At 45.2% G+C, this 23,214-nt stretch overlaps 1 protein-coding gene and 1 non-coding gene across 2 annotated transcripts; one reads left to right on the top strand and one right to left on the bottom strand.

Annotated features, from left to right (window-relative positions):
- Positions 1–1,688: 1,688 nt before the first annotated feature.
- Positions 1,689–18,703, top strand: FSD2 (fibronectin type III and SPRY domain containing 2). Its single transcript, XM_054388079.1, has 12 exons — positions 1,689–2,450; positions 2,533–2,628; positions 3,639–3,872; positions 5,150–5,172; positions 6,372–6,493; positions 7,425–7,580; positions 9,491–9,625; positions 10,362–10,515; positions 11,207–11,340; positions 13,260–13,392; positions 15,344–15,520; positions 18,451–18,703. The coding sequence occupies exons 1-12, from the start codon at positions 1,689–1,691 to the stop codon at positions 18,701–18,703; spliced, it is 2,379 nt and encodes a 792-aa protein (XP_054244054.1).
- Positions 18,704–22,215: 3,512 nt separating this feature from the next.
- Positions 22,216–22,347, bottom strand: LOC128972416 (small Cajal body-specific RNA 15). The gene has a single exon (XR_008489263.1). It is a non-coding gene; the product is annotated as a small Cajal body-specific RNA 15 (non-coding RNA).
- Positions 22,348–23,214: the final 867 nt, after the last annotated feature.

Raw genomic sequence — 23,214 nt, 5'->3', positions numbered from 1 at the left:
ACGTCTTTGAGGGAGCCAGACAGCATTTTCTGGTATGTGTCAAGACCTTTTCTCTGTTTACTATGTTAGAATTTGCATGATATATTTTATTGTCTTTAATGTAAATTATATTTCTACCTAACTCCAGTGTTTTTGTCTATAGTAAGAGATTGCTACTTGTAGAATCCAAACTCCTGTCTGCAGTGCCAGAAGACAAACAGTGAACTTCTGTGTGTGTTTTCTTACTGATCTGGTAGACTGGATTGTTTTCAGTCATTGATATCAAACTAGAGTGGGAAATTTCTTAGTGTTTTTCACTGGTTCAGGAGATTGCTTTCTAGTAAGTCACTGACTGTGCTAACTTTGTTAGCTAAGTAATTCTGAGGAATATTAGTAAAATATTGATAAAATTAAGTTGAGGTGATAGCAAGTACTTGAAACTACAAAGACCATAACAAGTAGTTTGAAAGCAAAGTTCATGTGAAGGCTGCTGCAGAAGCTCTGATAACCTTGATGTCTGACTGACCTTTTGGCTTTTTCAGTGTGAGACAGTTGGCTTCAAAGCTTTCATATTCTTCACTTACTAGGACGAGACATAATTCTAGGTTCATTAATGTTCACCTGGCATCTTTCAATTAACTTTATTGATTATAACAGTAAACCGCTGATAAAACTGACCTGAGTAGTTTTGTAGTTGTCATTTTTTTGTGCTGGTGAACAGTGGAAGGCTGCAGGGATGTTTCAGCACTGTCTCTCTACTAGTGTTGTTTCATATGCTGTTGTTAATACAGTCTGGTTTGGGCAGTCAGTGTTAAAATGGCCTTTAATGTTGTCCCAAATGCATCTGCTTTATCACACAGCTTTGCAACTTGCTTCTATATGCTGTTTTCACATTTCCCTCATTGCACAGAATGGACAAAGTGTGCAATCTCCAGGTCAGAGCTTTCTCTCCATTCAGGGGTCAATGACCTGCCTTATTTCCTAGTTATGGTATGCTTCATCATGGAGATCAACAACATTTTTTTCTGAGCTTCACTTATGTTAAAATACATATTTTCACAGCACCTGAGTACCCCCAAAAGGCAGTATTTCCCCCTGTTTTCTAGAAAGGACCCGAGACCTGGAAACTGAGAATAATGTTAAAAGAAACCTGAAGTTTCAGTATCAAGAATGACAACTTGGAAAATCCAGAACAGCATTTTCCAGGGCATTTACTATTGTGTTATATGGCATCAGTGGTTGCAAAAGAGGGCATTTTACAATTCGCCTGGCTGATGGTTCTGAAAGAGCACATGACAGCAGCTGAAGGATGAGCAGACTTCAGACCAGGCCATCACCAATTGCACAGAACTGCACTAAGGGCACCTGAAGCACCATCACAGTGTTGAGCTGAGGACAAACCTACTCCACAGTTTGGAAATCAGACATCAGGGTCACAGATCAGCCACTCAGAAAAACATAGGATGCACATCAGAGACAGCTCTCTGCTGTGCATTGCACAGAGGTGAGAAAAAACAAGCTGCCCATGGCTTCACTCAGATCAAAACTACTGGTTTTGATCTTTTCTGTGTCTGCCTCCAGGCCCTTTTCCATCTGTATATTGTTAAGCAGGAAAAACTCATGCATGATATCTATGTATGTAGCTAAGGATCTTTTTATCTTTTACAGGCTTGAAACTTGACATCTCAAGAGCCTCACCAAGGATACCAATGTCCTCCAGACCTGGCAGTGCAAGAGAGCATGAAACTAGTGAGCAGTTGCTCAGTCATTCAGCTTCCCCACCAGTCCCAGAGTCTAGTGAGACTGAGGTTGAAGGTTTGATATTTTACCACATGGATCTTTATGGATCAAAGGATAGATTCGATATCTTTCCTGAAGAGCTGTCTGGTCAAGGAGACAGATCGCTGGGGGATATGAAAAGGGACTCTGCACTGAGTAGTGAAAAAATTCAGCACTCACAAGAAGCTGGATATGATTTGGAAAAGGAGGTTGCAGAGTTGGCTAAGATGTATGGAATTGATGAGGATAGAGAAAAAGAGCTTGAGCTTCTTGGGGGACATACAGAGATGGTAGGGAGCAGATGGCCACATACTCGCACAGGAAAAGCAGGATCACAAGGCTCCATATTTAATGCATCAGAAAGCAGCTCTCCAGCAAAAGAGCGAAGTCAAAGCCCAAAGCAACAGAGACTTCCTGGCCCAAAGCAACAGAGACTTCCTGGCAAGGCTTCTCAAGATGAAGATCAGAACAAAGTCAGAGCAGAGGATGAGAGCCCCATATGGTCCAGAGAGAGGCTTAGCAGCTGCAGCATGTCAGATGAGTGGAACAGTCAGGCTGTCAGTGAGGAGGAGGAAGCTGCAGATGTTTTTTGTTCTACCTGCAAGATACCAATCCGGGCTTTTGACAAACTTTTTGGTGAACACAAGGATCACGAGGTAGCTCAGCTCCCCAGTGCTGTGGAAAGTGAAAAGGTAAGAGTAATATAAGTGTAACACCATGTCTCTAGAACAGTGTAGTAAAACATACTAAGAATGACACTGGGTGTTTTGGTAGGAAGAGATTCATAAAAACATGTGTAAGTTGGAAGAGCAGATTGCCCAGATGGAAAACTTTGCCAGTCACTTGGAGGAAATCTTCATCACTGTAGAGGTAAGACTTTTTTTTCTTGGGCTAACTTTGTGGTGCTCTGGTTGGAACAGTTTTGGCAGTCATACTGTTCAGTTGTTAATGAGTTGAGTAATTACAGCAGCAGAGCACAGAGTTGTCTTGGGATTTGCCTAGGCTGAAGTACTCAGGAAAATTAATCCTAATGGTTTTTTTTTTTTTTTTTTTAAGTGGGCTAGTAAAACCATGCTAAGCACTTGCACAGATACTTGACATTCAGAAATAGTGACCCCCATTCAGGTTATCTTAGGCCAAGGACCTTTGATCTAAATAGTCCATCCAGAGCATACCCCTTGGGTTCACTCAATTTCATCTACAGAAGTTCCAGACACAGGCAAACCCCTGGTCCATCTATAGCACTTCAAGGGTTGTGCTCCTGCTTTGCTAATGGCAACTGGGTACCAGGGGAAGTGGCTCAGCTGCCAGCAAGTCAAACTGAAGCAGTAACATAAAGCACCTACTGTCTGTTCTCTGCTGCATGTGGCACAGAAGGACATTAGTTGCCCAAGTAGTGGACAGCTACTGGCAACAAAGCCTTTCCTGGTCTTTAAATCTTCCTTCCTAATGCTCTCTCCAGCAGTGAGTGAGGATACCAGCATTAGCTGCTTAGCTTTCCCAGTGTGAATCCATGGATCCCACTGGGTTGCCATGGTTTCTGTCATGGAAGGATGTGTTGGTGGAAATACTTGTGAGATTATGGCTAGGATATATCCCTAGTTGTGCTCCCTGGGTTTAGGTTGGAGGCAGTTGTCTTGCATCATTGTTTTTATTATAATTTCTGATGCTATTACCAAATCTAACACTCTCTTGTACCTCAGTGGGGGTAAACGATTAGAATAAACCCTTGAAAATGCAAATTAGTCAAGTTGCAGCTTCTGTGTACTGGCCTTGCCTCCCTGGCAAGGAGAATTTTAGGCAGATCTGAGTAAGATTTTTCTCTGGCTGACCTATGAATCAGGCCTGACACCAAGGGACAAACTTAAAATGCCTTGCAGGAAAACTTTGGGAGGCAGGAGCAGAACTTTGAGGTGCATTACAACGATGCAGTGCAAGTGCTTGCTCAGAAGTATGAAGAACAATTGGAAGCACTGGGCGAAGAGAAGAGGCAAAAGCTGGAAGCTTTATATGAGCAGCTGGTCAGTTGTGGGGAACATCTCAACACCTGCAAGGAGCTGACAGACACAACCCAGGAGCTTTGCCTGGAAAATGACAAAGCCAGTTTTATGAAGGTAAAGTGCTTTAACTGACAAGGGCCTTTCTGGATGCTCTTTGATGCTTCCAGCTAATCTCCAGCTGGGAAGTCCCAAGTGGCTTTATTGCTAGAGAGCATTTGGAGTGCTCAGTCTATGATGCTGTCACTACCCCAAGTGCTTGACAAGGTGGCATTGACCTAATGAGGCAACACAATGGGGCCAAAATGGACAAGCAGTGGTAGAAGCTTGTAACTTGGGTGCTTAATGATTTGTGAGTCTCGCTGGGGTTCAGAGAGAAGATACCTCTCTAAAAGATTTATCTCAGGAAACTCTGGAAACGCATAGTGTTCATTGTCTCATGCAGGCTCAGCTTTCCTGCTCACAGCAGGCAAGCTGCTGCAACCACTTTGGAAGATGTTTCTTTCTTCTTGCTCATTTTGTTGGAAAGTTCAGCTGAACAGGAAGCTCCAAACTAAATACATCAGGAGCTCCTGCAAAGTGATGGATTATTCACACTGTTGAGGAGGTGTCAAGAAGTTATTTTTCCTTAGTAGGTAGAAAAATAATTGGGAAAAAAATGAGAATTTTCACTGTTGAGTGATTGCTATGAGTTGTCCTGTGACTCAGGTGGATGGGAGCATTTCTATAGCACAGTCACAGTAACTACTGAAGCAGACAGTAAACAAATCTAACACCTCCAGTCTGCTCCATGGATCAACTTGCTGTGTCACTCCAGCCTGCTGAGTTCTTCACTTGAGCTGACTTTTCCCGTTTCTCTGCATCTCTGGAAGAACCTTATTTTCTCCTTAGCTCATAAAGAGTTTTTCATCACCTTTAGGAGCCATTATTCATAAAGAAGCAAATAGCTCTTAGTCATGAGCTCTCCACTGCTCAGGTTTCTCCAGGGACAGTATGCCTGTCTTCTAGCAAAATGCACTGCTCAGATTCCTTGCAATGCAGATAATTTCACTAAGTTATTTTCCCCGGATGCTGTTGATTTTTGTTTGTGAAAGATCTGTTGGCACTTTGTTCAACTGAGGAAGGATACAGTCTAGAGTCTAGCTGTGCACACACTGGTTATTGCCTGATGTTGCATGTCATCAGCCAAGATCTGCCCATTTGAATGGACAGTTAGGCACAGCTTTGTCCTTAGAGCTGGGTGAGAGCCAATTGGCTCACTCCAGGGCTGCATTTGGGACAATGTAAGTAAAACAGGTCAACAGCATAGTGTAGTCTGACTCTGGACTAATGCAAGAAATATATATTTTCTGTTTTTAACACTCTCTTTCTCTTTTTTTTTTTTTCTTCTACAGGCAGCAGTAACCATGGTTGAGAGGTAGTATCACAGTCTGGAATTTGTGTCACATTTCTTCCTGCTAATTGGACCTGATATTGGCGACACTTGCATGTTCTGGACTCTGTTCAGGCACACAGATATTACCTAAACTACAGGCTATTGAATTCTTCAATGTTTCTGGTTTAAATTGCATCAGGAAAAGTTGCTTTAAGAGGTTTAACACTCAAAGCCAGTTTTGAGCCAGTTTCAAAAAACCCCAAAGGAGAGTTAGAGCACAAATAAATCACTGTTTTCAGCTTAGTCACAGGGAACTAATTTCAGTGACTGAAAAACAGGATTGGTAAAGTTTTTGGAAGAAGTGCTCTGGACACAAATCCAACTAAAACTGAGCCCCCTAAAGAGATTGGTAACAGGCTTATTTATCCATTAATATAGAGGGGTTGAAAGCCAAGCTGTAGCAGCTCAAAGCAGATACTGAAAGATCCTGGAGTAGTTGGAAGAAGTTTTAAGGCACACAAAATCCAACTGCAAAAAAAAACCCATTTAAACTGGCAGTCATCAATTATGACAATAGTCTATTTGAAATTCACAACACCTAGAACTGTGAGGTCCTGAGTTAGTCATAGTGTCATGAATTCAAAGTAATGAAAGTCATAGAGCTAACAGCTTGCTTTCCACAGAGGGGTGCTGTGGAAATCTAAGCCACCTGCTCAGCGGCAGCACGGAGTGCAGCAGCCAGCTCACTGCATGAGCAGGGCTCACAGAGCATGGTCCCTCAGTCCCATCAACCAGCTCACAAAGCCTGGTCCCTCAGTCCCACTGACCAGCTCACAAAGCATGGTCCCTCAGTCCCATCAACCAGCTCACAAAGCCTGGTCTCTCAGTCCCACTGACCAGCTCACAAAGCCTGGTCCCTCAGTCCCATCAACCAGCTCACAAAGCCTGGTCTCTCAGTCCCACTGACCAGCTCACAAAGCCTGGTCCCTCAGTCCCACTGACCAGCTCACAAAGCATGGTTCCTCAGTCCCACTGACCAGCTCACAAAGCCTGGTCCCTCAGCATCCAGCTCTGTTCAGCATCCTGGAGCACTGATCTGATGTGTGTCTGTCTATCTGTAAGCAAAGGGCATGGTGAGGCTGAGCTTTGTACAACTATGAAAGCATTATTTAAGGAAATGGCTGTTATTTTAGATGCTGCTTCTTACCAATTGCACGTACCTTTTCTTCCTACAATTGCAGGCTGGAAGAATTCTTAAAGAAAGAAGTGGATTTAGAACTTTCAACACAGCCAGAGTTTGAAGAACGAGTCATAGATTTCTCAGAAGTTGAACAACTAATGAACTCCATTAATGCTGTCCCAGGTATTCATCCTAGCTGATCATTATTTCAGACCTATTTACATTTAATTAGGGATATGTATTAAACAGAAGTCCATTACTTCTTTCAAAGGCAAATTGCAAAGGTGGAATTAGCTTCTCCCTAGTTTTTGTTTTAGATCTTTTCTGTTTGCCTATACATACTGAGACACTGAAAGCTATTTTTGGATTTTTTTTTCTTCATTTGTTTTAAGTATAAAATTGCCAGAATTACCTAGTTTGGCCTTCCCTGCTTTTGCTGAATGGTTTCCTAGAGGACTCACCAAGACTACCCCATTCTCTTGTTGGGTCCTGCATGCTTAGTGATAACTTGTTTTACCTTGTAATTGCTTGAATGAAGTAGAGAGGGACATTAGACTGCTTTAAACAACCTGCACAGCTTCTTATGATAACCAGATTACAGTGGTTTGTTCCTCTGCTATTTAGACTGTCAGAAAGAACAATATGTACTTTTTAATGCCTATATATTGTGTTTTTCTTAAGTAAAATCACATTCACTACTTGTTTGCTGGTGCTACTGACCCACTGTTGTACAGCTGTTCCGTCATCTCTCTTCCAGAGGTTCCTCAGCCCTGGGCTGGTACAGAGCAATGCAGTGCGTGTTAGGTGTTGCTTCTGCTGGGCAGTGCTACTCAGTGGGAACAGCAACCCTCAAAGGCATGGCAGGTCAAGTTTACAGAGAAAAGTTAGGTTGAGACTTAGGTTTTTGTTGTTTGGATTTGAAGCAAGACTAGTTCATACACAAGTTTGGTGACTTGATTATTATCTGCACTTATTTATGGCTCCTGACTTTTCTCCATTCCTTATTCAATGCCTAGACCTTATGCAAACACCTTTGTGAGAAGAGATGTGTTTGCCTGAGAATAACTTTCCACACCTATACAGTCAAAAACTAACCTGTTTTTTCCCTCTGCAGCTCCTTGTGCCCCTGTAATCAATCCCCAGGCTCCCAATGCAGCAACTGGCACCTCACTGAGAGTTTGCTGGGGCCTCTTCTCAGATGACACTGTTGAGTGCTACCAACTGTGCTATAAACCAGTGAGCCATGAGAGGCACAGTGATGAACAAGCAGGTAAGCAGCCCTGGACCCAAGGAGATACCTCAGCCCTCCACTGGCAAAACCAGCTAGTTCCAAAATGCCTCTGTGCACTTTCTGTGCACTGTTTTCACCATCAAAACCTTCATGTCTGCCACTACATTTCCTGCTTGTGGCTTTGTCACTCTTCCCTTGACAGGTCTGCCATGCTGCCAGCTGCAGAGAACAAAACCAGGATGGGGTAGTAGCTGGGATAGCAGGACTGGGAAGAGGACAATGGAGAGGCAAATCTCAGCAGTAGCATTTCCTTTACAGGAGAGCAGGCACACATGTGCTGCATCTGCTGCAAAGCACACTGTTTTTACAGAGAGCAAACCATTATACTATCAGTACACCCACTGAACCCCCACAGTCATTTTTACAGTTTATCTCAGTGCTCATAATAGGCTGTAACTTCCCATTATCCACATGCACCGAAAAAGAACCACAGGACTATACTAAAATGTTCCCAGCCTTGTGACAAAACTGTCTTTGCTAATAACACTCTTGCAAAACCTTTCACTGAAAATACCCAGTCACTTCTCCAGCAAAAGCAGAAGCCAGTGGAGTGCTAAATGACCAGTTCAGAAAGAAAAGCAGGGATGCAGAGCAGCAACAACTCCCCATAATCCAGGAGGAAGCAGCTAATGACTTCTTGTGCCACCTGGGCACTCACAAGTCCATGGGGTTGGATGGGATTCACCAAAGAGTGCTGAGGGAGCTGGCAGAGGGGCTTGCCAAGCCTCTCTTCATCATCTCTCAGCAGTCCTGGTTAACAAGGGAGGTGCCATTCACCGACTGGAGACTTGCCAACATGACACCCATCTACAAAAAGGGCCAAATGGAAGATCCAGGGAACCCCAAGCCTGTCAGCCTGCTCAAGGGGAGGAAAACACTGCAGAGAGATTTAAGCAGGTTAAATCAATGGGCTGAGGTCAGTGGAGTGAGGTTTGACAAGTCCAAGTGCCAGGTCTTGCACTTAGGTCACAGCAACCCCAAGCAATGCTACAGGCTTGGGGCAGAGTGGCTGGAAAGCAACCTGGTGGAAAAGGATCTGGGGGTTCTGGTGGATGGATGGCTGAACATGAGCCAGCAGTGTGTCCAGGTGGCCAGTGTGCATCCTGGCCTGGATCAGGAATAGTGTGTCTAGCAGGAGTAAGGAAGTCATTGCGCTCCTGTTCTCAGCCCTGGGGAGGCCACAGCTTCAGTACTGTGTTCAGTTGTGGGCACCACAGTAAAGGAAAGACACTGGGGTCCTGGAAAGTGTCCAGAGTAGAGCAATGAGGCTGGTGAGGGGTCTGGAGTGCTGGCATATGAGAAGTAGCTGAGGGAGCTGGGGTTGTTTAGTCTGGAGAAGAGAAGGCTAAGGGGATATCTTAATTGCACTGTTCAACTACCTGGAGGAGGTTGGAGTGAGACTGGTGCTGGTCTCTTTTACCAAGTAACCAGCAACAGGACAAAAGGAAATGGGTTTAAATTGTGCCAGGGGAGGTTTAGATTGGACATTAGGAAAAATTTCTTTGGTGAGGTGTTGGAACAGGTTGCCCAGGGAGGCGGTGGAGGTATTCAAGAAGTGTGCTTCAGGATATAGTTTAGCGGGCATGGTAGTTGGGTTACAGTTAGCCTCAATGACCTTAAAGGCCTTTTCCAATCTTAATGATTCTATGATTCTATTCCAGTTTTATAAGATGAAGAATGAGTGGTTGGCTCCTTCCTTCTTTCAGAAGCTGCTGTGTTTCCTTACAGGAAAGCATGGTGAAACAGCCTGACAGCTGATCAAAGGGCATGGAGCACAAGGAGCTCTCTGGAACTCAGCACACAAAACAGTGTGCCCTAACTTGATTATTTGAGGCATCCTTGGGAAAGAGTATGAAGTTACTGTAAATGCTTTGTTGTTTTCATTTCAGAGCACATGCTAAAAGTCAAAGAAACATACTGCACCATTACTAATCTGCTGCCAAACACACAGTATGAATTTTGGGTCAGTGCTTTAAATGCTTCTGGTATCAGTCCACCAAGTGAGAAAGCAGTTTATGTAACAGGTAAAAATATTTTATTCACATTACTGTGTGACCTTCATAGTGAGATTCACAGTGATCTCTAGGTTTTATGCCAGTAATGCTTTCTGGGTGCTTTGTTTCTTCTGATCGAAGTCTACTGACTGCATGACTACTTTCACTTGGAGAGCCTATCAGGCCAGTTGTCCCTGCTTCAGAGCTGAAGAAGCTGAAGCACAGAGACAAAATAATTTCTTTAAATGCAAGCATGTAGCAGAGCTGGGAATAAAGTCCAAGACTCACAGTTCTGCCAAGTAGATGCTAGCCCCTCCTTTTATTGGCCAGTAGGTATTTTGTGGATTCACCTGCTGTGCTGCCCTTTGTAATTGCAGTTCAGTCAAGTACATCTTGTGAAATTCTGACATGAAATTGAGCAAGTCAGAGTGAGACCTTAAAGCACTCATTCATGATGTCTTTGACATCTTAGGGCAGAGAAGAGATGCACCTCTATGACAAAGATAAACCAAATGATAGGAAGAAATAGGTTGTGTAATCAGTCTCTCTCTATGTTACTTCTCTGATTAATTCTCTTGGGATCTTTACAGTCCAAATTAAATCTTTGAATAGCACTGTTACTTGCCCTGCCTGCTGTTTATTGTCCATTGGACAAGCAGGTTTCTTTATACTATTAGTAAACAACTTTGTTCTAAGTCTTCAAAGCATGCTTGTTGCAAACATCTTCAAGCAACAGCTTAGAATTGTTCTTTTGCCTACTTTGCAGCTCCTTCACCACCTACTATAAAGACTGAAAAGATCCGAAGCTGTGAAAGCGCAGCACTGGTGTGCTGGGAATCTAGAGACCTTAACCCTGTTGATTCCTACACAGTTGAATTGTCCAAGCTGACAGATGAAGAAAACAGCAATAATATTACTGAGTGAGTCAGTATTCTGTGGAGTCCATAACCTGTAGAGATGAAACCATTTCAAGTCTTGTGGCATCAGATAGCACTAAGGAAGGACCAATGCCCCTGTGGTGAATTCACCTTCATAAACATTCCTCTTAAAATGAATTGTATAAATGTTAAATGAAAATGACTGTACAGGGTATGGGAGAAGTGCAGAAGCAAATGTAAAAACCTGCATAGTCTGTCACAGACTACCTCTTGCCCCCCCTACTGACAGATGTGCAAGGTAGAGTGTTGCAGGGCAGGGGAACCAGGTGATCAGACCCAGTCAGCATGGTTCATGAAAGGCAGGTCCTTCTTGATGAACCTGATCTCCTTCTACAACAAGTGGATGAGGGAAAGGCTCTGGATGTTGTTTACCTGGACTTTAGTATAAAGCTTTTGACACTGTCTCCCACAGCCTTCTCCTGGAGAAACTGGCTACTCATGGCTTGGATGGGTAGATGCTTTGCTGGGTAAAGAACTGGCTGAATGAGGCCCAAAGAGTGATCTTAGAGGTCTCTTCTAACCAAAATGGTTCTATTAATCTATGAGTATATGTTGTGGATGGGTTACAAGAGAAACTGATCATGTAATCTCATCTTCGTGGTTCAAAAAAACAGTCTTAAATACCTGTTTTAATTCTCTACCCTCTCATTTTCCATGGATGTATTTTCTGTAGATCTGTTGTTGGGATTCCTAACTGTGAAGTCCTAATTCACCTCCAGCCATCACAAACCTATCGCATCTGTGTTAGAGCCCTAAACCTGGGCGGTTCCAGTGAGAGAAGTGAGCCTGTCCTGATACACACCACAGGTACTGTACAGCTCAGAACAATTCCAGCAGCCTACTAGAGCATTTGTTATCTCAGCAGACAGATTCCTGCTGGTTTCAATGGCTTCTGGATCAGGTCCTAATCTCTTGCATCTAACTGCACACAGGGTAACCTTTAGGGAATGAAAAACCCTCACTTTTTGGAACAATAAGTGCATTGCTTTAGCTTTGTAATTTAATTTTTTTTTTCTGACCAGTACATTTGACACTTGAAAGTGACAAATTTCTAATCATTTTACAAGACAATATCACCCCAATGCCTCCAGGAATTGCCAGCTTGCCAAGTATTGACACACCAATGAAGAAAATTGTAGTGCAATTTTACTTTACCTCAGAGATTACCTTGAAATGATGCTGCTGCTGGAAAGTGTGGCTGAGACAGTCAGCACTTTTCAGAGTCATTTGGATATGCAAAAATCTTTTTTTGTCTCCAGCTCAACTGGGGAAGCTCTGAGGGCTGGTTCATCAGGAAAAAGGCAGTCCAGCTCTCAGCTGGAAGCTTTGCACTTGGTGACTGATACAGCATTATCACCTCTGTTCTCAGTGCTACACTGGGCAAGGATGAACCTCCTCCCCTAGAGGGCAGTTGGAAGCCCTTTCCCCTCCCAACCATCTAATCAAAGCTCATTTTAATGTTATAGGTAGACATCTGTTTTCATCTTCAGCACTGCCATAATGATGCTGCAGCAACTTCCCTGGGGTGTCTCAAACCTCCCACACTGCTCACAGGTGCATTCACACCACACCTGTGTCTCTTCTGCCCTTACTTTCCATGAGAAATTTGCAAATTGTGCTTACTCAGCAAGCTGAGCATGCACCCATTAACCTGCAAAAGACCATGTTTCAGTAAGGAACCTGTCTGCTGCACACCAGTGGCACCACAGAACAGAAATGGTCATTCTTAAACCCCCAGAGAGGAAGACTGTCATTGTGATACCATTGTTTGTGTGTATTTCAACTGCTTAAATCAAACTCAGTGTTTGAATTTGCCAGTTCTGCTTGCAGAGCATGTGTTTGTTTTCAGCAGCACATGCCCATAATGGCCCTGTCATTGTTTGTGTTGTATTGGCATTGAAGTAACTTGCAGCTCGGTTATAATGATTTCATTTGGGATTAGCATGAAGAGATCTGTCTTCTCTGAGTCAACATTATGCAAACACCTGATGCAAATGGATCTGTCAGCTACAAGTGCTCACCTCCAACACTGGGAATGACCTTTGATTCCTCCTTACCAGGGTGGATACACAAACACCAACTACAAACAGCAGCTGTGACGCAGGTGGCTGCTCATCAGAGTGCAGTGTGTCAGACCTGCTTTGTGAAGTCTCCGAAAGGAGAAGAGCAGAAGTACTTTTATCCTGGTTTGGCTTTACCTCCCTGAGGGCTGATCTGATGAGGAGGTGCTGAAGCATGAGGGATGCTGCATGTGGCACCTCTGTAGAGATCTTGCCTCTCAAACTGTGCCCAGCATTTTTGCAGAGGAGTAAGACTATGTTGAGGCCTTTCAGCCTCCTTTCTCCTTTCAGTGAGTAAAAATAGATCACTTCAGCTCTGAGGAAGATGACTTGAAACTGGACAGTCATTGCAGTGAAGACCTCTCAACTCTGCCTAATTCCTACACAATGCCCACACCTTTGAGCCCTGGCTGGATTCAAAACCAGATTAATGCTCCCTTTCTGCTTTTCACAAGGCTGTAACTAAGCAGTGTTAAGCTATAAAGCACCCATTTATTTGAAAAACTCCAAATGGACATCCTAGTCCTTTCAATAATAGCCACAGATTCCTTCCAGAGCACTAGTTAATAATTTTGTGAATCCAAACAACATTTCACCACATCCTTGCTGCAACCCCCAATGCCATAAGGAGTTTCTGGAGTTATCCTCAGGCATTCTCTCTTGCAGGCACCTACTTTTGCCTTAACGAGGACACAGCCCATCCTTTACTGGCGATCCTAGATGATGGATTTACAATTGCATGTGATGAACTGGAAAACCCAGAGTGTGATCTGCCTGTCTATGATAACAGTTTTACAAGGTACATGGAAGAATTCCAATTGCAAATAATGCGTGTGGTATGTTGCTGCTTTTGTTAGACCAGGTTGCTCAGGGCCTCATCCATATGGCCTTTAACACCTCCAGGGAGGGGGCACCTACGACTTCCCTAGGCAACCTGTTCCAGTGTCTCACTACCCTCACTGTAAATAATTTCTTCCTAATATCTAGTTAAATCTACCCTCCTCAAGCTTAAAGCCATTGCCCCTTGTCCTATCACAACAAGCCCTTGCAAAAAGTCCCTTCCTGGCTTTCTTGTAGGCCCTCTTCAGGTACTGGAAGGCTGCTCTAAGGTCTCTCTGGAGCCTTCTTTTCTGTAGGCTGAACAGCCCCAGCCCCATAGGGGAGGTTCTCCAGCCCTCTGATCATTTTCATGGGCCTCCAGCAGCTCCATGTTGCACTTCCACAGGGTGCTTTTATGTTTCACATAAACAGACAGAGCTGGCACTTAGTCTGAACTCTGTGACTGTCTGAACACGGTGAACTTTCAGAAGTCTTACACCAAGATACTGTGAAAAAGTAGTAAGAAAGCTCTCCAGCTGAAATGACTAAGGCTCACGAACTCTTCTTTGTGAAGTTTGTGTGATCTCCAAAAGTCTAATGCGTTTCCTAACCATAGCAGCTCCTATGGTCTGACATAGGTTTGCCTTGGTGCCTTTGCAGCTCTCATTACTGGGGTAATATTTTGCTCACAGATGTTTACACCTCCACTCTGCATCATTCTTTTTCTTTCTCAAGCTGTAGCAAGACAGCCTGAGTCCTGATTTCAGCAGCCTTTAAACTACTCCCAAGACACCTACATGCACTTGCAATGAACCATACACTTGCTTTAAGCGATTGCTGCTGCGATGGCAGAGTACATCTTGCTGTGCATGCCTGTCCTGACACTGCAGGCCCTTTGAATGCTGAGTGCAGCTCTTTCTCAGCATCACCTAGAGGTAGGCCAGCTCAGCCTCTGCCAGCAACATCCTTTGCCTTTGTAATTTTCAATTTTAGATGACCCTACCACAGAAACATACAGGTTTTGTGTGACTACCCATTCAAAACTGAAGGTGAGTTTTGAAACCTGCTATCTCTTGTGATGCAGCAATGACAATTACTTAATATACCATGAATTTTTCCTTAGGAAAAGCTGGAGTGTGGTTTTACAGGATCATGTTGCTCTGTCAAATCAAGTTAGAGTATTTCAGAAGGATTTGGCATGAGTTCTTTTGCCCAACTTTCTTGCTTCAGAATCTGTGGTTTTACAGACTTGAGTCTTCTAAATGCCCAGCTCCTCTGAGTCTGTAAGCTAAGCTGAAGGGTCTCTCCCACACATCTTTTTAAGGAATTATCTTCTACATGGTTCCTGTCATAAAGGCTAGGAATCACAGTTTACTGTTACATTTTTTCACAGTCCACTTACCTCAGCATATTCCCAGCACTTCTTCTGTGTTCAGTTCTTGCTGGTTCCTCCAAACACAGCATAGGCAGGGTTCCTCCTTTGCAGCTGCCCCAGGAGGTTCATGCTGTTACAGTGCTCAGTTCCTGATGGTGAGTGACATTTCAAGCCCTGGGCTGTTCGGGATGAAAGTACAAAATCTGTAGCCTTTTTCCCCTGCTATAGTGGGGTTCACCAGAGCACTCTCCTAACAATAACTTTCCCAGAAAACTCAGGCAGCATAGGATGATGTTCTCCCTGTGCCTGAAAGTGCCCAGGGCACTCATTTATACAAAGCTACCCACAGGTAAAAACAGGGTACGTGTCAAAAAGACAGGTCCTCAGCATGTAGACTTTGCTGTAGTCAACAATCTATGCTGCACTGCTAAGGAGACATCAAAAGTGGCTTTTATTTATTGATATGTAAGGTCCAGGTGCATTACATACCTGAGCACTGTAAATAGCATTGCAGAGAGTCCTTGACACAGCATGTATTCCTGTCTGCCTCCCACAGGTGCATTGGGATCCTGGGCAGTCTGATCCCATTTCCAGGAAAGCACTACTGGGAGGTGGAAGTTGCAGAAGATACAGAGTACAGAATTGGTGTGGCTTTTGAAAACACTCCGAGACATGGTTATCTGGGGGCAAACAACTCATCCTGGTGCATGAGGCATATCATCACACCATCAAGGTAAGGGCTGCAGAGGCTCCAGATCTGCTGACAGGAACACTCCTACATGTACACCTGCAGGCAGAGCAGCTGAGGGCTCCTGATTGCAGGGAGCAGCCAGAGATTTTGTATGAAACCCAGACCAAGCACTTACCCAGGAGCCTCTGACATTCCACCATTGCACTGTGAACTGGTGTTGAGAGGATACTGGCACCTTTAACCAAATCCTCTTCCTTAATGACATTCTCACATTGAAGCAGGCAGTCCCAGTAAAAAAATCTGAATAAAATCTAAGCTGTAAGGGTCTTGGTTTTAGGTCACTGAATCCCCAGTGGGAAGACAGAAAGTAATAGATCCACCTAACCTATAACCTACAGATTTGGCTAAACCCAGTTGTATGCAATTGGTTTTGTGCTCTCCTACCTATGGAAGTACCTCACAGCCATAGCTGCACACAGAAATGCCAGCTCCCCTTGGCCCCAGCTGAACCTGCTGTCTCTCCCCCAGACACAACTATATTAGTACCTTTGCTAACTGGGGCACCCTGTGAAGCATCCAGGAGCAAGAAAACAAATCACACCCCCGGGCATCCCCAACTACTTCTAGTCTGCATGGCTCACTGCCCAGCCTGCGGGAGTTGTCAGGGTGCTGCTGGGTCCCCTTGAACAGGGAGCCTGCAGAACAGTGGAGTGTCTTCAGCATGGTAAGGATGGCATGGCACAAGCCCAAACCTGCCTGTCCTCTGCCTGCTGGTACAGAGGGAGGTTTTAGATGGAGTTCAGTTGGCTGGAGCACACACTCCTCCCCAGGCGCCTGCTGCATAGCCATTGTCCTCAGCAGTTCTGGCAATGCCTCCTACTCAGCAAGAAATGCTGCTTAATGAGACCAAACCCACTAAAGCTAATGACTCCCCCTTACACTGCAGGCAGGCTAATGGGATTTCCTTGCTACATTAAGCTAAGAGGTACATTGAGGTTTGTTCTCATTCTTCTAGAGCAATCATTGAATGTTTCGAGTTGAAAGAGACTTTTCAAGGTCATGTAGTCCCACCCCCATGCAGTAAACAGGGACATCTTTAACTAGGTCAGATTACTGGAAGCCCTGTTCAGTATTTCACCATCTTCATTGTGAAAAATTTGCTTCATTTTATCTAGGCTAATCTCTCCTCTTCCAGATTAAAACCATCACCCCTTGCCCTGTCTCAAGAGGCCCTGGTAAAAATTGTCCCCATCTTTCTAATAGGTCCCAGTGAGCATGGACTTCAGAGAGAAAAGGGAGCTAGGCCATTGCTCACTTTGAGTCAGTCATATTCATTTCAGCTGGGAAATCTTCTCAGGCTTGAGTGGTGTGAGTGGAGGTAGTTAGTGAAGAAGCTGGCCCTTAAGGAATACCAGAGAAGGCACTTCCCCTGAATAAATCTTCTCATTTCTGCTCAGAAGTCTCAGATTTTTGGTTGCCCCATACCACACTAGGGAGAGCTGAGTAACTGTTAAAGGACCTCAGCACTACTCAGGCAGTGACTGCATGAGGAAGAGGGCTATCCTCATGACAAAGCTGTGTGTTTAGAGAGTATCTCTCTGGCCTCAGGAATCGCTGTTGGAGGACATCACCTTCTAGTACATGAGCATGAGGACTGGAACTTCTCCATCAACACTACCCTAGCTGAGCAGGGAGGTCTTGTAGGAAAAGCAGCCAGAAAGTTGTTTAGAGAGCGAAGTTTGGAAAATGATGCCCCATAGTTTGAAGGCTGCCTAGCCACACTGAGACTCAGGCAGCTTCTGCCCAAGGGATTAGGCTCCTTTGCTGCTGCTGTGAAGGTGAGCATGAGCAGTTCCTCTAACACTGGCAGGAAAGAGGACTCAGTTCCTCAGAGAGCACATGGGGAGCATGGCAGGACCTAGGAGAGCAGAACTGAGTACATCTCACCAATGCCCTTCTTGGCATCCCTACAGGTAAGGGACAAGGCTGAGGAGATGACAAGGGCAAGCCTAACTGGCCTAAGAGAGGACAGCTCCTTCATGCAGGAAGGGACTTCAAGGCTAAGTCTAGTGGCAAGGGTACACACTCCCATTTATGGGACACTGACATTGCCCTCCAAGATCCATTAAAAAACAAACAAACCAAACAAAACCAAAAAACCCCAAAACCCACGAACAAACAAACCCCAGAAAGTCCCAAGTACTGTGTCCAGGTCTGGAGCCCTCGATACAGGAAGGACATGGACCTGATGGAGCAGGTCCAGAGGAGGGCCACGAAAATGATCAGGGGGTTGGAGCATCTCTGCTATGAAGACAGGCTGAGGGAGCTGGGGTTGTTCAGCCTGGAAAAGAGGAGGCTCCAGGGAGACCTAATATCAGCCTTCCAGTACCTGAAGGGGGCCTACAAGGATGGAGAAAGACTGTCTCCATAGGCCTGCAGTGGTAGGCTGAGCGGCAATGGCTTCAAACTAAAGAAGAGCAGATTTAGATGCCATATTAGGAACAAGTTCTTTACCATGAGCGTGGTGGAACGCTGGAACAGGCTGCCCAGGGAGGCGGTTGAGGCCCCACTCCTGGAGATATTCAAGGTGAGGCTCAACAGGGCTCTGGGCAGCCTGATGTAGTTGAGGATGCCCCTGCTTGCTGCAGAGGGGGTTAGACTAGATGACCTTCGGAGGTCCCTTCCAACCCAGACCATTCTGCAATTCTATGTTTCGACCTCATCCATATCTAAGGGCTACCACCCATCCCCTGGCAGCCAGAATGGGGCATGAGACAAGGCTTGTGGCTCAGGTCAGACAGGCAGGCCTGAGCCTGCTCCTCAGCAAACTGGATGGGACTGGAGCAGTACGCACAAAGCACACAGAAGGGAGTGACTGGGAAGCAAGAAGCATACTCTAGAACATACATACATGCACTCTTCCTTTTGGGAGCAGCCAGGGTGCCCTCAGGTTTTGTGTCTCTTGCCTACAGGCACAAGTATGAATTCCTGCACAGCGGGATGACACCAGATATCAGAATTACTGTCCCACCCACAAGAATTGGCATCCTGCTGGACTATGAGAACTGCAGACTCTCATTTTTCAATGCAGACATTGCTCAGCACCTTCATACATTCAACTCCCACTTCCAGCATTACGTCCACCCCTGCTTTGCTTTGGAAACACCTGGTATCTTACAGATACATACTGGAGTTGCAATACCCCCATGGACTGCCCTCCCATAATGCCTCTTCTGCAGCTACCACAGCTATGTATAACCTGCACTAAGCAATGCCCTTTCAGCATTAGCTGCTCCATCACGCCCCTTCCAAGCCTACTCTCTCCCAAGAGAGCAAAGCAACCCTCACCCAAAACAGCTGCCAGGCCTGAGCCTTTATGACAGTTTCCGTTGTTAGACAGGATTTTAGCAGAAATCCGTTTTGATCAGAAGATCCACCAGCATCCTAGAATTCTCCAGTTAGAAACTGATACCATCCTAATGAGGTGATGTTGTCACCAGGCAGCAGTGCCAGCTGGATTGCTGGTACCCCCAGTACCCATCTGATGCCTAGGAAACTCCTCTGTTCCAGAACAGTCATTAATTCCACTCTTGGATCTGCTGAAGAGATAAAATTTCAAAGAAAAACAAAAATAGCAAAAGGCATTATCACTGTACAGCTGCTAGACAGAGCTGAGAACACTCCAACCATGAAGCTGCTCTCACAATCAAGATTTTTGTTGCTACATGAAGTCTGTGGCAGAAGATAATCAAATACGCCTCCCTTGCGTGTGAACTGTTGGCACCCACCATACACAGTGAGGCTTTTGGGATACCCAAGCATACATTACAGTCTGCAATATTAAGACATTTTTACAGAATGCCCAGGCTTCTCATTCACTCATCCAGGGGAAAACCAAAATGAAACAAACCAAACAGACCAAGGCCTTCTGCAGTGCTTGGTTGCCCCTATAGACACCTACAGCATCATTTTCACGTGCCTATATCCCTCCACTCACAATGTTGTCCCTTTCACCACTGAAGAATTCTCACCCCTCATGCTCTGCCCCTGAAGTTGAAAGTATCCTAAGCTCAGCGCTCAGCTGAAATGTCCTTGTTTAGGCTTCACTTCCAGGCACCAGCCAGACAGGGGCAGTCTGTCAAGCAGGCTTGCTTAGCTCTACACAACCATGTGTATGTCAAAACTACCTGAATTCAATCAAGAGTCATAAACAGGTTAAGCTTTTCTACAGATTTATTGCACGTTCATTACAAAACCATTGGTTGAAGTTTCCATTCTAGGGGACAGTGAGGAACAGGTGGTGGCCTCTATAATAAAGAGGGTATCTACACATAAAAGTAGCCTGGCAAAACTGAAGAGATCTGATGCAGAACTGTGTACCAAAGGCTTGTCAGTTCCTCCCCATATACCTTTAAGAAAGTCTCCCCAAAACTAAGCTTTGCAGAAACCATAAACCCAGGAGCTATGTCATTACAGCAGCAATCAGTACCATCTCTTTGATATCCATTTTGCGAGTCTCAGAAGACTTTAGTGACACTGAGCCATTTCTTAGCCTATCAGGAATTCAGATTTCCAGGGCAGAAAGGGTTGTTATGATCACTTTGTCAGACCTCCTGTATGGCAGGCCAGAGACCTTCAGTTCCTATGTCTTGTGGTGAGTGCAACAACTTCTGTATACTGGAAAAGAGGTGACTCCACCAGCAACCACTGCAGAGGGCAGGAGGTGGTCATGTGAGCCCTGCTGACCCTGGCAAGGCCGTATCAGAGAACACCTAAAGTGCCAGGGACTGAAGCAGTGAGAAAGCACCTTGTTTTGCTTAAAAAGGTATGCCTTGATGCAGGGTCTAGCTTCCACCCACTGGAACGTGTTTTACCTTTATCTGACAAAAAATGACAGCCACTCTTCAGGTAGGTATCTGAAAAACATCCAAGTACCAGAGCAGAGGCACGAAGCTGCCTGAACCTCCCGATGAAGCTTTTACTGCAGAAGTGTTGCTGGTGAATCCTGGTGATGAAGGCAGATGCTCTGTTGCTCACACCTGCTCGCAACACCTCTCCTCACCAACAGCTCAAGTGTCTAACCTATACCTGTATCCTGGCACCAGATGAGCTGTTCAGCTGACATAAGAACCCAATCCCAAATATATCCCAAGTGGTCAGCTTCCATGGGAGCCCCTGCAGCCTCACAACCCTCTCACAAGACTGCTGCAAGAATTTTCTGAGGTGCTCAGACACCATTGGGATGGGACTCTACAGGTACCAAACATCTCTGTCATTATGTTGCCAGCTTGATGAATCTGTTGGAGAATGCAGACCTGATGGTTGAGCATGGAGCAGCCTGCTTAGCAGAATGTGACTTGGTACAGGGCAGCTAAGGCAGCAACAACAGAACTATCTGAGAAAGAAGAACAAAAAAATGCAGTAATTGGCTAGCAGGTTAAAAACAATATGGGCAATGAGTCTGCATGTTGCTGTTTAATAAAAGCTTCACCTGTCAGCAATAACCCAAGCATTTCCTCCCTTAGGAATCCTGGTCCTCTCACTTAAATATTTATACAGCAAAGGAAAAGGCCTGAACAACCTGCATTTTTTAACACCAGCTGTCACTGTGAATTACCTTTATTTAAGTCCTTTACAGGGAGGTCACCACTTCCACTGTCTACCCTGTACCACATCAGTATAGCACCCAAGCTCTAAGTTCACACCAACTTCATCTTTCTATCTCAATCCACCAGACAGGCGAAATGCGATACAGCTGTGAGACTGCAAAAGGGGAGTCTCCTACTGAAGCTAAATGGCATTAACAGGTCTGGAATGGTACCCTGAAGCAGACTAACACTAAATGTACTCCGTTTATCTGGGATCCTGCATATAGCACTCATCTTGGAGAACTGTGTTCAGCTGCCACTCTGAGAGCTAGTTCTTTGCATTGAAAGGTATCTCATATGAGGCAAAACTGGTTCTCATCTTTGGCCTGTGTACTGGAACTCTAGCTTACTACTCAACTAGATCATGTGAAAGGACAATGATCAGTTGAAAATGAGTTGTTCTTGTCTCTGACAGCGAGTTATGTGCTGCAAGATGCATTTTTCTTTCTGTTCCTTTTCACTACATGTATTTACAGCAAAACTCATCTTCTGTGAAGGACAGGTGCTCATGCCTAGAGCTCTGGTATTGGCCACCTGAAACTCACTGGCTGCCCTAATTTGCAACAGTGATCCCTGCAGAGCTTGCAGCAGCAGGAACTGCCAAAGAATGGGATATCCCCAACACACCTCACCTAGCAGCTAACTTTGCCAGGGCTGCCCAAAGGCCCTCAGGTTTAGGAGGAATTACTCTCAAACTCTTTTAGGATAGCAGAAAGGATCATTTTTCTCACTTCCCTTCCTTGCAGTACCAGTACTTGCCACTGGAGGGCTTGACGTGAAGCCCTTTCACAAGGCTGCACTGGTTGTAGAGCAGGTTTATGCGAACTGTCCATAGCTAAACTGAGTTTCCAAAACGATTACCGTAATCCTTCAGCATGTCCAGTGTCCCTCATCACCAAGTGCTGGAGCCAGAAACAAAGGGACCCTGCGAGCAAAACCCACAGGTATGACAATGGCAAAAGTACAAATACAACAGGCAACACAACTGCCCTGAAACATGCTTTTATGTGTTCAATTCAAACCAAACAAATCCAACATTTCCTACAGAAACACCTCACTTCAACTCGCTTCCTCTAACTGCCATTAAAACGTTGTAGGCAGATGAAGTAGGTCCTGACTTTTATCTCACAGGCAGGCCTTGCTCTTCCACCATTTAATTTAGGAGGATAGTATCAGTGGAGTCAATATAATGTCACTGGCTCCACTTTCTTAGTCCTCCAGAATCTCTGTAAGAAACTCATGGGAAAGCTCATGAACTTACTGCACTCTCCTAAAGGAGGCTTCTGAGTCGAACCTATCCTGCCTGTCTTTCTGGCCAGGAAGGCAATTCCCTATTCCTGCCCTCAAACGCAGATGCATCTTTTTAACTGCCCACTTCTGTTTTCCAAGAGTAATCAACATTGCTCATTAGCCACGCACAGCAAAGCAGCCAAGGACTATGCAAAGAGGCTCTGCTTTCCCTTCATCTCAGCACTTGGATTCAACTGACTCACTGCACAGTCCTAGGACATTGACTTTTTGTTACGTTTTTTCTCTGTTGCATTTATGCTTGTGTGCTCAATTGCTAGTACATATTGGGACTCAGCTGTCCTGGTCCCAGCTTAGTTAAACCTTCTCCAAACTGGCTTATCTTTTAAGTGTTACTTGTTTTGATGCAAGCCAGACCAAGGCCTGAACTGCATCATAAAATAGCTGCAAGGGGCTGCACTCTCTGCCAAAAGGTTGCTTATGCCATAGCTGGAGCTGTGTGAAAGTGTTTTTCTGCAGACACAAAGCCGTGGCCTAAAGGAAGTACCAGACAGGCTGTAGCAGCTTAGAGCAGGGCTCTCAAGCTCCGTAAATCCAAATCCACCGGCAGCCCCTCCTCACCTAGGGTCAGCCACGCTGCTGTGGGCTTTGCTGGAGCCAAGTCCTGCCCGCAAGCGGCAAGGCTCAGCAGCATCCCAAGGCACCAGGCAGCGCTTACCTGTCGCCCTGGCAAAAGGGCTGCGGGCAGAAGCGCCTCTTCACCAGCGCGGCACGGAGACGGCGGCAGGAGTTTCCAGGCAAGATGCACATCACAGCCCTGTAAGGCGACACGAGGGTGAC

Source organism: Indicator indicator, chromosome 16, assembly GCF_027791375.1.
Source record: "Indicator indicator isolate 239-I01 chromosome 16, UM_Iind_1.1, whole genome shotgun sequence".
Lineage (NCBI taxonomy): Eukaryota > Metazoa > Chordata > Aves > Piciformes > Indicatoridae > Indicator > Indicator indicator.
This window is presented reverse-complemented; position numbering and strand designations above follow the sequence as displayed.